This window comes from Lycorma delicatula, chromosome 1 (assembly GCF_047948215.1).
Source record: "Lycorma delicatula isolate Av1 chromosome 1, ASM4794821v1, whole genome shotgun sequence".
Taxonomy (NCBI): domain Eukaryota; kingdom Metazoa; phylum Arthropoda; class Insecta; order Hemiptera; family Fulgoridae; genus Lycorma; species Lycorma delicatula.
Window position 1 is genome coordinate 294895950 of NC_134455.1, and position 15758 is coordinate 294911707.

General features: G+C 31.6%; 1 protein-coding gene across 7 annotated transcripts in view; it reads left to right on the plus strand.

Annotated features, from left to right (window-relative positions):
• LOC142333038 (facilitated trehalose transporter Tret1-like) overlaps positions 1–15758 on the plus strand; it is a 141159-nt gene that overhangs the window by 74134 nt on the left and 51267 nt on the right. For 5 of the 7 annotated variants that reach the window (XM_075379871.1, XM_075379829.1, XM_075379880.1 and 2 more), the window contains exon 2: positions 10895–11010. In XM_075379871.1, the coding sequence (XP_075235986.1) occupies positions 10943–11010 (68 nt within the window). In that variant the 5' untranslated portion in view covers positions 10895–10942. The remainder of the gene's footprint in view (positions 1–10894; positions 11011–15758) is intronic. The other 2 variants (XM_075379846.1, XM_075379855.1) reach the window with 1 other exon arrangement.

Sequence of the window (15758 nt, forward strand, 5' to 3'; positions counted from 1 at the left end):
GACATAAACGGGCAGAAGAAAATGTCCATACTGATTTTCTCCTCCTATCTGAGAATATTTGAGAAATATTCAAGGAATATTTCTCAAATTGAACAATATGTGGAAGAAGAAGTGTCCCTAATTTCTAATGAAGAATCTATAATATTTCCAAAGAAACATTAAATTACAAAACTCTCGCTGAAGAAACTTCATACGATGAACACGTAACTGAAATCAGATCTTAAGAATGGCAAAAATTATGGTTCTGAGTATGACCTTCAAAATGGCATAATCTTTTAACGGGTAAAAGTAGACGTACCAACTTCAATGCATCAGTTATGATAGGATTTTTTTAATTAAAGTCTTTTTCCTATCTTTTTCTCACTGAACTCCATCACACTCAAGTGGAAAGTGTAAAGAAGAAACAATTAACCAGACAATACGTTTACTGGCAAGATAATGGCATAGAGAATCTTCTCAGAACTTTTCAAGAATGCGGAGGAATAAAGAAACCCCCTTAAAAAACATCTATTCTTCACTGGGATGAACACTCAGAAGATTTTTGAAAGGGTTCTTATGGATTACAGTGGACCGTTTCAAGATCATCACTTCTTTATCTTGGTCGATGCTAAGTCCCGATTGTTGGAAGTCCGCTACTCCAAGAATGCACCAACAACAGATTCAACCATTCAATACCTTCAAGATATATTCTCAACTCACGACTTACCAAGAATACTGATCTCCGACAATGCAACGATCTTCAAAAGTGAAACCTTTACAAAATTTTGTTCCAACCACGGCAACATCAAAGGTTTATAGCACCGGATCACCCCGCCACAACGTGCTCGCCGAACGCAATGTACAGATTTTCTAGCAAACGTTACAGGCAATGACTTCATCTAAACTACCCATTCAAAGAAACGTTCAAGAGATCTTAATGCGTTATAGATCTACACCTCTCTCATCTGGTACATCTCTATCAGAACTATACCTAAAACGAAGATTACATATTAATTAGACCTTCTGAATCCACCACCACCACGTACACCATCACCTTCCAACATCACTCCCAGAGCACGTCAACTAAGCGTAGGAGATAGAGCACAAGCGAGGTGGTACCCCTTCACTGACAAACCAGTTTGGAGACTTGGAACTGTATACCAGAAGCTTGGAAAACTTCACTAAACGGTTAAATTTAATGGCGACAAATATTCCCCAAAAAAACACATTGATCAATTACAATTCGTCTCTATCAATTTAAAATCACATTTACTCCGTCACTACGTACGTATGATGAACCAAGACGAGATCCCCCAGAGAGGCTCCATCCGGCGCCTCCCGAGGCCATGCAGGTACCATGCAGGTACCTCAAGAGCAACCGGAAGTGCAACAACAACAACAACAACCTATTTTGAGACGATCAGAAAGGGAACGCAGACTGCCAACAAGATTGTAAGACTACGACGCAGTCTTACAATAAAATCTTGACTGGGTTTTTTAAATCATAACTTTTATATTTTAACAAATTAAAATGTATATAGATTCAAAAATGTAAAATCTAAAAATTTAAGTGTATAATTTAATATGTATATAAATTCAACATTTTTACTTCCTTGTAAGAAGCAAAGGAAAAATTTCGCGAAAAATTTCTGTTTTCAGATTTCAACGGAAATATACATTTTGACCAACACTGAATCCATTTTGATTAGTTTCAGCGCGACGTCTGTACATAAGTATGTATCTCGTATAACTCAAAAACAATTAGGAGTGGAATGTTGAAATTTTGGATTTAGGACTGCTGTAACATCTAGTTGCGCACCTCTCCTTTTGATTGCAATCGACTGAACCAAAAGTGTCCAAAAAAGCCCAAAATCCAAAACAATTTTGATTATGGACTTTTCTTAACTGCAGTAATATGCCCTCATTGAGGACTTTTCAACGATATATCATAAGTGGTACTTATTTTCTTTGGTTCTAGAGTTATAGCCAAATGAAAATTTAATTAATGATCTTATAAGGGAGGCACTTTGGTTTTAATCAGACTTCATCTACTAATTTTTAATTTAAATACTGTATATTGATTTATTAATAATTATTAATCTGTGATTGTAAAAACCTTTTTACGACAAATAATAATTCAGTAATAAGAATTTTTAAAAAATGAAATAAATTGGAAGTTATTAGTGAAATAACATTTTATGTACTTCTAATAATGTGTATATGAAATTTAATAGGCGTACAAGTAAGTTATATGGTGTCCACATCAGATTTTTTCAATAAGCGTTAAGACTTTTGTATCCCAACGTTCGAGATATCGATCCAAGCCGACTATCGAATCGAGGATTGGAGTGATGATGTGGACTGTTCTTACAATAACATTATATGTTCAAATAATTCATCATGTTCTCGTTAATAAATATCGTTTTATAATTCGAAAACGCGTGTGCTTATTTAATTAGATACATAACAAAAACCCAATTCTTATTGATAGTGTAACAGTCATTCTTTCAGAATAGTGTCTATCAACAGAATTCATATTTTTATAATTTATTTTTTCAAAATGATTTGCGAACCTAGATAACTTTAACGTTTATTTAAAAAATTACGACAATAAAAAATTTATTATATCCGGCTATTTGTTGAGGAGATACCTTGTGCGAGCAAAACTCCTTTAAATCCAAAACAAGGATTATTTTTGTTATGGGAGTTTGAAGCTTTATTACTTAGTTTATTACTTAGTTTAATTTATTACTTACAGTACCCATACTCATTACACAAAACTCATTTTTAATAATTTTTTTTTCTATCGCTTAAGTCTAGTTCGATTTTTCAAAGTCTATTTTGAATTCCGCAGACGTTAATCACCAATAAGTTAAGTTTTATGATGGAAATATATTAACATAGAAATATAATGTTAGAAAAATCTATCAAATATTGAATTTCACATTATTTAAAAATATTTTCACATAGCTAGATGAAATCTGTTAGTATTATGTTTATAAAATCATCCACGAAATGTTATTAAGTCCTTTTCATTTCATCAAGGAAGTGGTACAATATAAACATCCTATTTTTAAAAAAGGATTATCAAAATCGGTCCATTTAGTGAAAAGTAAGGGGGTTGAAATTTTAAAAAAATAAGGTTTAAATTGAGAACCAACTGCTTTATTTAAAGTCGATTAAAAATTACGATTTGATAATGGATAATAAGTAAAATTATTTTTAAAATGAAGTTGATAAAATAAACGAGATTGTTACGGTTTTTTGTTTCTTACACTCAGTTTCAGGTTCACTTCCAGCTAAAGTCTGAAAAATTTATTCCGAATCTTCTATGTAATGACAAAGCCGAGACAAGTTTGTAGCCATAGCCGAACTAATTACAAACAAGTAACCGAATAAATAAACTACAAAATGTATTTACCGTAATATTTAAATTAAAATATTCAGATAAGTAACGGAAATGAGAATAAATAAAAGAATAATTATCCAATTTAAAAAGACAGTATACCTAATTCAGTGCTCAGACGAAGAAAGCGGCAAGAATAATGATCTTATTTTACCAAAATTTCGGTAAAATGTGCAAAAGTATCTCTATTTTTATTTACTGTCATATAACACAAATTGTCGATCACGCGAATACAAATGAAATACAACTTGATTGAACAAGTAGATTCCTGATTTTAATAATAAAGAAAGAGTTCTGAAGAAGTCTTTTTATTAAAGAAGTCTGAAGAAGTCTATTTTATTAAAACAGGAAAACCTTTATGGATAATTGCACCTAACTATGGCGTTAAAGAATAATAAAAGTTCTAACTTTATTGCGTTAATGTTGTTATATTTTTGATAAAGGGGCGTCTATACGTATTATATACGTATTACATTCGTTATTTATTTATGATGGTCTTGTTGATTGATTATCCAGTAAGGACAGCGATAAATTTCATATCTAGAGAGTATAATTGGATAAATATCGGAAGGGGTAGGTATCTTTCTCGTATCACTTCATTCAAATGTAGTTGAATATAGTAAATGCGATCTTTTAAGAATAATATCGTTTTAACTCATTAAGTTTATCACCTTATCCGAGAAACAAAATTTTGTAATTTCAGAGAGGTTCAGTTGAATAATTTGCTGTATGAGTATATTGTTTGTTATTTTTTGATAATCGAAAGGAATTATTAATGAACATGATAGTTGTGATCGAATACGAAGACAAGTGCAAATTTAAAGCTTATGCTCTCCGGTCGATGCATCAACTTTCCAAAGTTTTTAAATAGACTGAAGGATATTTCAAATATAAATTATGGTTTCTCATTTTTTTATTATTAAACGCAACTTTTTTTTTGGTTTTGTATAAATTCTTCTTTTTTTTGTTAGTAGTGGTACATAACTATTCTATATTTTCTTGAATTTTGAGTTTAAAATTAAACTAAGATTTTTATGCTCTACCATTCTGTACTTCTATCAAATTTATTTTCTACAGGTGGTAAGTTTATAGTGTTTGGGAATGAAATTTAAAATGTACATCCATATTTAATCTTGTTTTTCAAAAAAAATTATTTTTTAAATTTAATGTAAAGTTATTATAAATTTTTGATTTCTATATATATATTGAACATAAATGTCTGATTTTGTTATGTAAAATCAGATATTTTATTGGTTTACCGTGTTTTTTTTTCTCATAAAATAATATCTCTAATGGTCTGTTAGGTAATAAGTGTAAGGTCGTATATTGCGTTTGAAATGCTGTATATTTGAGCATTTGAGATATCACAGTAACATAATGAGATATCACAGTAAGCGTAGAATAGATGTTTCATCTAGATTTATCTTAAGCTAATGTTAGGTACACATTGTAACGAACTCTTTACACAGAGTATGGTACACTCGTACACAGAGTATGGTACACATAGTAGTTTTTACCGAAGCTTTTATCGAATCGTTCTTTAATAGAAGTGATACAACACAATTATCATTTATAATTACGTTTAACTCGTTGGGTTCCACTTCCAGACTGATCATGAATGTAAAAGAGTTGTGTTAAAGTTCGGGAAAAAATAAAAAAAATGTGCAACAATAGAGAAGCAAAAATATTTCTATCATTATGGCATTATCGTTGAAGAAGGATGTAAAAAGGAATGTGGGTACACTCAATTGTGAAGACGACCAGATAAATGCCATTTTTATAATTTAACTTCGGAAATAAGGAAGATTTTATAAATTTACTCGGATGCAACGTGTCACAAATTAATCATGATTATAAAATTAGGACGCTTTTAAATTAACGCTAAATTAACAAAACGTAGCCTCAAATGTAGATAAAGACAATAATCAAAATAAATAACAAAAAAAAACTATAAAAGATTTAAAAAAGTATAATATAAATATTTAAATCGAAATAATAAAAATAATCTAAAAATCGATTCGGACAGCCATCATCTACACCGACTATCTCCGTTCGAAAACCGCCAGCCGGTGCTCAATGCGAGTGTCATAGTGAGCGTATCGACCATTTCGTTCTATTGCGCAACTAAATGATGTATCGACTAGATAAAAAATTCGCTTTTATCGAGTCGTGTAATGCAGCTGCGTGGTAATGCAGCAGTTACGCATAAGGGTGTAAACTACACTTGCCAGTCGCAAAGTCAGTCTCACCAGTTGCAAACCTGTATTCGCAGTTGTAGGGTACAGCGGCCAGCGTACACTGCTGTGCACATAGGCTGACGGCTGGCTTACCGCGCTATTAACTATCCTGAACAACTCTGACCATATGCTGTATTCTGTGTATGTATACGGAGATATACGATATGTTTTCGTAAAGGAATGACTAACTATTCCACCCATTCTATAATTCTGTCTCTCTCGCACTCAATGTGCACAGCTATTCGCCGCTCGCTATACTTTACGTAACGAAGGGCACGACCGTTTCAACGCACGCGGATGTTTTTATCTCGCTTATTTAACCATGTTATTAACTTTAAAATAGCATTGACATTCAGGTTGATCTTAACGTCATTTCCCCATTTATATAACTGGGGAAAAGTAACATTTACATATTGACGACGCTGTTGACTAGATAGTACTTTCTTAAAAACATCTGATGTGGAGACTATATGACTTGCTTGTACGCCTATTAAATTAGATATACATTTTTTTTTTAAATAAAAGTACGTAAAATTTTATTTCACTAATTTCTCATATTTTTTAATTTTTTTTTTTTTTTTTACTGAATTATTATTTATCGTAAAAGTGTTTTTACAATCAGAGATTAATAATTATTAATAGACAAACATATTTAAATTAGGAAAAAGGTTAAAAAAAGAAAGGAGCTGAAGTCTGATTCGAACCGAAGTGCCTTCCCCTTGTAAGAGTAAATTTTTCATTAATTAAAATTGTATTTGGCTATAACCCTCGAACCAATGAAAATAAGTACCGCTTATGATATATGGTTGAAAAAGCTCTGAATGAGGGCTTACTTACTGCAGGTAAGAAAAAGTCCAAAATCGAAACATTTTTCGATTTTGGACTTTTTTTGGATACTTTTGGTCCAGTCATTGCAATCAAAAGGGGAGGTGCACAACTAGATGTTACACAATCCTAAATCCAAAATTTCAACATCCTACGGCTAATCGTTTTTGAGTTATGAGAGATATATACGAACGTACGTACAGACGTCACGCCGAACCTAATCAAAATGGATTCAGGGATGGTCAAAATGGATATTTCCGTTGAAATCTGAAAAGAGATTTTTCGCGATCACTATATTTCCTTTATTTCGTACAAGGAAGTAAAAAGTCAGCGAGGGAGTATGTTGCCTAAACACGTAGTTTATAAAATAACGTTAGTTTTCAAAAAAAAAAAAAAAAAAAAAAAAAACATTTCCTCTAACTACTTGTGTAATCTGAAATTTGAGCATTTTAAATAAAAAAATTAAAAAAAAAGAAATGCATAGAGCAAATAAATATATGTTTTTTAATAATAAATATACAGATTCAATTAATTTTGAAGTTTACTCTCAGTCAGTAAATTCATCTGTATTAAATTTTGAATACAATAAAATTTTATTATCTATCTAACTAATCCAAAAACGTCTCCCTTGCCATTGTTGAATTTTCTTTCAGAATAATGATAAAAAAACTTTGTAACATACAATAATAATTTTTCATTTCATTAAATTTCACTTTTAAAACAGATTTTATTTCACAAAAATTTGACTTACATGTATTACTCCAAGTTAACTATGAAGTGATTTACAATGTTAAACTACATAATTTAATGGTTACTTGCGTTTCCTGTTGCAGTCAATTTTTTTTATTTTATGTTTTTTAGTCAAGTAAACGGAGGCAGGTGTAACCCGTTGCACATACAGTAACGGTAGTGGTTGTGTTGGTTGAGCCACTGCGTCGTACACTGTCACACTCCTTAAAAAATGGAAATTAAAAAAAAACACTACTGAAAATGGTTTGTGGATATTTATTTGACTAGTAATTGCAAGTCCAAATCTAGTGAATATCTCGTTTTGTATCATTGAAACCGAGGAAAATTTATATTACTCAGGAATTGAAAGAGAAAAAATGGAGTATTTTTTCAGTGAAAAAATAGTGTAGCAGGAAGTAATTTATCTGGATGACAGGATGATAGAGTAATGGCTTTAAGGATTGGAATTATGCCTAAAGATTTAGTAATAGTTCAGGCATACATTGAAGATTTATTAGAATATGAACAGAATTGCTCTAAAATAATTATGGTGGACTGGAACACAGTGGTGTGAGAAGGTTAAGGTGGAAAGAAAATGGGCACGAGGGTCTAATCTTTCATACGATCTGAATGAAGATATATTAGTAAAAAAATTGTGATAATTGCTGTGGAGAAAAAGTATTGATCACCGCATTAAGCGTGGATTTTTAACTTAAAGGCATAATTGTGCACTGTGGAACGTAATCATTTCCTCTCAAATTAATGTATGTCGTCCGTCTGGTGTGAAATACTCGTATGACAGTAATTTTAAAGGAATTTTTTACAAATGCCATTTTAAACCGGTTCACTTATTGAACAAATTTTTTATTACTCGTATCAAGACGAACATTTCAGTTTTTCATTTTTAAAAACATCCATCCCTAACTGAAATAATTCTTTTAAATGGTGAATGACTGGAAAACTGTTGATCCAAAAATGTTCAAATTGACAAGGAGAATAACAAAAAATTTCTTATCAGGTAAACTATAGGACGTTCTTTTTGAATGTCATGTGTGAATTAGAATTAAAATATTAATCATTAATTTAAAAAAAAGCTCAATAACAAAAATTACTTAATGCATCTTTAACTGTTAGGTATTATTTTAAAATATTAATTTTTAGAACAATTCAGAGGGTGAAATTAACGTTACCCTCCCCGAATATCTATGAGATCCCTTCTGTGGGAGGGTCACGCATTCTCATTGAAGCAGTATACTACTTTAAGATCAGATTTGATGACTTTCTCATGAAAATGAATCACTGGCTCCTTTTTATATAACCAGAAGCCCACAATAGCTTCTAAGTAGTAAACTATTTCTTACAGTAACTTCTTTCCGAAGAACTATGTTGCAGTTATTTTAAATTTATAATTTTTTTTCTTTTAAATATTACTTTGTCTTCCTTTTAGTAATGGCTTCTTTTAATTGTTACACATATTTTCATAATCAGTTATAAAAATATATATTTATCATGTTTTTAACCGACTTCAAAAAAGGAGGTTATGTATTCGATTCGTATATTCTTTTTATGTTAGTTTGCGCATAACGTTCTCCTACTAACCCGATTGAAATAAATCTTATTGCAATCGACGTAACTGCTTTCCGCGGTGGATAATGTTGAAAAAACTTTTTTAAATACAAAAATCGGTCTGAAAATTGATAAAAAAAATGTTTTTCGCTGTCCGGCGAGTAGAAAGTGGCTCAGTGAAAGTAGAACTAGGCGCGGGGTTCGTGCTTCCGCGAAATCGGTTAGCTAGTTCAGAGGGCAAGGATGTAGAATACTCAAGATGTCCGGACGAGGCCTATAGCGAAGGCAAAAGCTGAGTTTAAAAATCACCGATGTAATGTCTACCGAGGCATTTGCATCGGTGGCATCCCAACGAGGCCTGGCTTATTACTATGAGATGTAAAAAGTTAGAGGGCAAAAATGACTCCCGTTAAAGCCCATCAGGGCTATGAACGGGGGGGGGGGGTAGGGATAGCGACCGGAAGCGTCACAAGGCGGGTGTCTTCCCCACGGGGTTGGGATATCCGGCGAGTAGAGTGGGAGACTAGAGGTTATACTCAACTCCCAAACGGACCAGACCTGAGGTCCTATGGGACATTTATTCTCGCTGGTAGCATTCCAACCACTAATTTAATTACGATATGCCGTCGTGGAAAATGAATTTGGCTGAATTTTGATGTGCTGTCATGGCATAGAGTTTATTGCAATCGTTTCCAAAGTGGTACGATTCAGGTGGTGATAGAATTGTAGAGTTAGACGCGGGGTCTTTGATCTTCCACGTGCAGGCTGTTAGCTTAGTTCCTGAGGACTACGTGGTGAAGTTAGGTGTCTGATATTTTCTTTAAAGGCAAACTTAACTAGGGCGGAATTTACCGATATGGATGTCTATCAAGGCATCTGCATCGGTGGCATCTCACGAGACCGGACTGATGACTGAATGTAATCAGTTTGAGGGCAAGAAGACGTCCTCCGATTAAGTCGCTCATGGCTATGAACGGGGGGGGGGTGATGTAGCGACCAGACACGCTGCGAGGCGGATGTTCTCCCTCGGGGGGGGGGGGGGAATAAAATATCCGGCTGGTAGGCCATCAGGGCTAGGAACGGGGAGGGTGGTGTGGCGATCTGAAGCGTCACAAGGTGGGTACCTTCCCCTACGGGGTTGGGATGTCCAGTGGGTAGGCAGCGAAGGCAAAAGCTGAGTTTGAAAATCACTGATGCAAATATCTACCGAGACATAGCATCCCAACGAGGCCTGGCTTATTACTATGAGATGTAAAAAGTTAGAGGGCGAAAGACGACTCCCGTTAAAGCCCATCAGGGCTAGGAACGGGGGGGGTGGCGACCGGAAGCGTCACAAGGCGGGTGTCTTCCCCTATGGTGTTAGGATGTCCGGCGGGTAGGTAGGGACAGTGGGAATCCTTATATTCTATATGTATGCGTCACGTTGGGTGAAGGTCTTCTGTAGGGCAGGTAATGTAAGTTTCTGCGCAAGATAAAACCATGAAAAATCGAGATATCTCGTCTTAAACCTTTCAGACCCAATATAGGTACATTATATATAATACACAGCATTGGTAGGGGCAGAGGGAATCGTATAATTGAGAAAAATTGTTTTCAACACATTTTTTTGAAATTTTTACTGGACTATAATAGATTGAATAACGGTTATAATATGCTATTCTTTTTTACTTTTACTTAATCTTTTTTAAGGGCAGTTTCCATAATGTGATGAATAATGTAGATTAGCAGAATAGTGAGTGATTAGGGAACAAAATCTATCTTCAAATATTTTACTTTTATTGAACTATTTATTAAACTTCAGACTCATCGGAAAAGATTTAACACGATTAGAATAAGAATGTAAGTTGTATCAATATTTCAGTAACATACGTTTGCCAGAAAGCAAAACACTCTAGGTTGAAGTTGTGTATTATACAGGGTATCAGTCTACTTTTATGAGTAATTTAAAAAAAAATTAAAAAATTATACGGATATGTAGATAACGTAACAGCCTTCTTCAGTCATTGTTACACAGTAAATAAACATTTGTTTGAATAAGTGTAACGTCATTTTTTTCATATTACTTAAAAAGGTTATCGCAATTGTAGATAAATTTTATTACACTAATCATGAGTATATTTAACTAGAGTATGAGATTGTATTATGTTCTTAGTTTTCAGATTTATGTGAGGGCCAACACTAGAAATTCATCTTCATAAGCATGGACGGCAAGGCTAAATTTTTGAAAAGTAGTGATAACTTACACGTTAGCTACGAAGCCACTAAAGAGTAAGTTGATATTTTTTAAGATTTTTATTTAGTTGTTACTTAAATTAGCTTTATTTTTTTACAAAAATAAAAAAAATAATAATAAAGTTACAGTTTTATTACATAAATATCTAATTCTTTCTCCTCTCGTCTGTTGTAGCTCCCTCACGTATTCTCTCACTCACTCTCTTCCTCTTTTTCTCTCATATTGTTTGTGCCCTTGCGACTCCCTGTATCTACAAAGGGATCATAGACCTCGTTTATCATGCGATATATTTTAACTACTCTTTTAAAAATAATAAAAATTTCTATTAATAATAATAATAATTTTTTTAATAATAATAATTTAGTTATAATAATTTCTTTAATATAAATTATTGCAGGCATTTGGTTTTTAAAAATCTCGATATCAGTCTATTTTTACAATAATTATCATTAATTTTAAGTACAATCAACATTCTTATTAGTAATTGTAAGTATGTTGGAATAAACATAAAAGAAAAAAATGAATATTTTAAAACCATTTTTTATATGATTAGAACACTTGGATCATTTATGATGGTAATTTATAATTTGTTTCACGAGAGCGTACAGCAAACCAAAACAACAGTATGACGATTCTAATTTAATTTAGCGCAGTCCATCCGAGAATAAACCACTTCTATTACTTTTAACGTAAAAATGAAATAAAAATAACTTGTAATATAAAAATTAGAAAATTGTAATAAAATGATAAATAAATCATTTAATAAATATATCGTCTTAAAAATAAACATTTTAAGAAAGTAGTTACTGCTATATTAAAATTTCATCAAGTAAAACAGAAAAAAATATTTGGTTCCTCAATTTTTTTTTCCACACCCGATAAGTTGCTGTCTGTTGAATTATTGTCATTGTTTTCCAAATTTATCACAATATCTTCGATAATATTTTCACACAAACTGTCAGCTTCCCATACTTTCTTTCTTCTTTAATTATATGTTGAATAAAAATTTTCCAAGCATTTTCATTTACTCAACAGAGTAGATGAAACACCTTCTACCAATATGTTTTTACATCACGTAACTTAAATGTTGTGCTACTACTCCCAATGTAGCCTTTCGACTAGTGCCCATGTCAGTTCTATCAGGTTAAAATAGTAGTGGTATGGAGGAAGACGCAACACGACACAGTTACTTAAAAAGTTCTACTTTTAACATGTCTTAGATGGACGCGATTTTCTTCGATTTTAAACATTCGGCAATTTACGATTTTCGAGTCGTAGCGTTTGGAATGTTTTCAGGCAATGGTTGCGCCGTACCATTGCCTGAATAAACCATTACTATGACGGATTCTTCAGCAAAAATTTCGATAATTTTTTAAACCACTGCATAAAATTATTACCAGTCATTTCATCTTGATATTCTTGGGAAGATCTGAATTCAAATACCCATAAACCACCGTTGAGAAACCCATTTTCGCTTCCTACGTGCGTTACTATTAATCGTTTACCATTTTCAGACGGGGTTTTCACCCCAGTTGACAAACCTTTCATTAAAGTGTCTTTTGCGCTCTTTATTTCTTTATCCATCCATACCTTTCCCTTTACCTGACCTGCATATTAACCCAAGTTTAATCTAGATAATAAATTGTCTTACCCTCTTCACGAAAACGCTTAATCTCTCTTAAATATTCCCTTCGCTATGAAATAATATTTTCTCGTTCAATCAATAAAGAATTATCTTTTCTGGACTGAAACGAAAATTCATTGATTTCAAAACGCGATATAATGTACTTCTACAAAAATTCGGCAATTCAGAATCATTATTCACACACAGCATTAGTATTTTGTTCAAGTTAGGAAGCTCGTTATCGAAACAAAACGAATGAACTTTTTTTCTGATAGCGGTTTTAGTTCACCTTTTTAATCGTTTTCATACGCTTTCGAGTCTTTACCATCAATTTTGTGTTCCTTTACTACATTAAAGTTATTTTTTCATTAACGCCTGCTGCACTGTTGTTTTCTGAGCAATGTCTTTTACTGCAGTTTCAGGGTTATCTTGTTTTAAGGTTTATATATATATATATATATATATATATATAAACATTTACAAAATTTATTTATTTATACATTGAAAGTTTATTGTTTTTTTTAAACTATATAAATAAGAATAAAGTGGTTTCACTTGAAAGGTAGTTAGCAGCTCCTTTACTTATTATTCTTTTAACTGGATATTATCATTTTTTTCATTAACAGTGAATAGCTTCTATTTTAGCTTCAATTAATTTGAGTATGAGGATTATCCTTAACATTAAGTCGAAATTAACTGTAATTTTACTTCTTTACTCTAAGAGAAATTGACTTTTCAATATATTTTATTTGCAAAGTAAATGTTATGTTTAACTATCCTCCTTATTTTCTTCATTCAAGTATTCCTATCTTTCATTTGTGTATTAATCCTAAAATTAGAATTGTAATTGTGATTGTTGATGATATAAGTCATTCGTCTATGTTTATTATTTTTGTTGAAAATATTGGTATAATTATTGAGATTTCGATGTCGAAGATTAGGAAGATTGTTGCAATTAAGAAGAAGTGTGTAGAGAAGGATTTTTGTGTTGAGGATATTTTAGAAAATCTACACTCGAATGTTGAGTTTTTATGTCGTCTTATTTTATTTTTTTTTTGAGATTGTTATTGTAATAATTATAATTGTAATGATAATTGAGTTTAATGTTATTATTGTTATAGTGACTTTAATTATCTTTTTAATTTTATTAATCTATTAGTTGGAGGCTAATTATACTTTTTGTACTAAAAAGATTTAAATTTTATTTTCCTCATCAGTTAATTGATAGATAAAGGAATAGTCAGATTACGTCTACAAAATGTCAGTATCAGATTGCGGCTTCCAGGCCAAGGTGGTGGTTAGCAGAGAAATGTATTTTTATGCATCGTATTGATGAAACTGCTATTGTCAAACTGAATCTGCTATTGTGAAGGTTGATTGTTGGTATTGTCATTTTTGTAAAATTGTGAAATATAATCCTAGTATGATTGTTAAGATAAGTGATTTGTTTGATATCGATAATTTATTTGATGTGATTCTGTGGTGTGCTCATGTTACTGTAATTCCCGATGAGATTAAGATAATTGTGCTTAAAAGTGGGATTTCTATTGGGTTAAATGGTTTAATTGATTTTGGTGGTCAGTTTATTCCGATTTCAATTGAGAGAGCTAGGCTTGAGTAGAAAAATATTCAGAAGAATGATAAAAAGAATATTATTTCTGAAATAATGAACATGATTATTCCTATTTTTATTAATGATTTTACTTTGGTTGTGTGGTTTCCTTGAAAAGTTGATTCTCGAGTAACGTCTCGTCATCATATTATTATTGATAATGCTGATGTGAAGATTCCTATTATTATTAGGTTGAATTCTTTTGTTTGGGTTCATTTTACAGTTCCTGTTAGTGTTGTTATTACGTTGATTGATAATATAATTGGTCATGGTCTTTTGGAGACTATATGGAGTGGGTGATTTCTTTTCATACGGTACTTCTCTAGAGTAAAGTGTTACAAGGGTTGCGAATACATATGCTTGAATTATCAAAATTGCTCTTTCAAATGCTGTTAGTATTATTTGGATCGGTAGTGTAATTATTAATATATTAGTTGATGAAGTATTTCCTAATAGTGTTATCAGTAGATGTCCTGCAATTATATTTGCGGTTAGTCGTACAGCTAATGAGATTGGTCGAATAATATTTCCTGTGGTTTCGATTATGATATTATTGGTGAAATAGGTGATGGTGTTCTTTTGGTAGTATGTGTTTAAATATTTCATTTGTAAAGTTTTTTCATCTATATGTTGTAATTATAAATCATCTTGGCAAGGCAATTGATATCAATACTGCTAAGTGTTTTGATGTAAATACATATGGAATTAGTCCTATTAGATTTTTAGTTAAAATGAATATGAAAATTGATATTACTATGATTAGGATTTCTTTCTGGTGAGTTATTGATTTAAATTCATTTATTAATTTTTTTTCTATTAATTTTATAAATATATTTATTCAAGATTTTTTTGTTCGGTATCATTCTGGTAGAATTATTGGGAATAATTCTACCAGAATTTGTGGAATCAAGATGCACATTTTATGTATTTTTTATTTGACAATTAAATGTTTTTTTTAAACTAGCGTCTTTCATTAAGAGTATTCGATGTTTACTATATTTTAGTTTAAGAGACCATAACTTTCTTTCAGTCACTTAATGTTTAATTTCTTTTTAATGTTTTTATTCATTTAATAAATGATCTTAAATCGATTCTTTCTATTGTGATTGGTATAAAGCTGTGATTTATTCCACAAATTTCTGAGCATTGGCCAAAGAAAACTCTGGGGGTTTTTGTTATTAATCTAATTTGATTTAGACGTCCTGGGATTGCATCTATTTTTACTCCTATTGATGGAATAGTTCAAGAGTGGCTTACATCTGATGATGATTCAATTACTCAAGTTTATGTTAGGAATGGAATTGTTATTCGATTGTCAACTTCAATTAGTCAAAATGAGGTTAAATCTTTTTGGGGTTTTATGTATGATTCGAATTCTAGATTTGAATCTGAGTATTCATATGATCAATATCATTGATGGCCAATTGTTTTAATACTGATTGATGGTTTAATTATTTCTTCTATTAGATATAAAATTTTAATTGATGGGATGGCAATAAATACTAAAATAATTGCTGGCATTGTTGTTCAGATTGTTTCTATTGCTT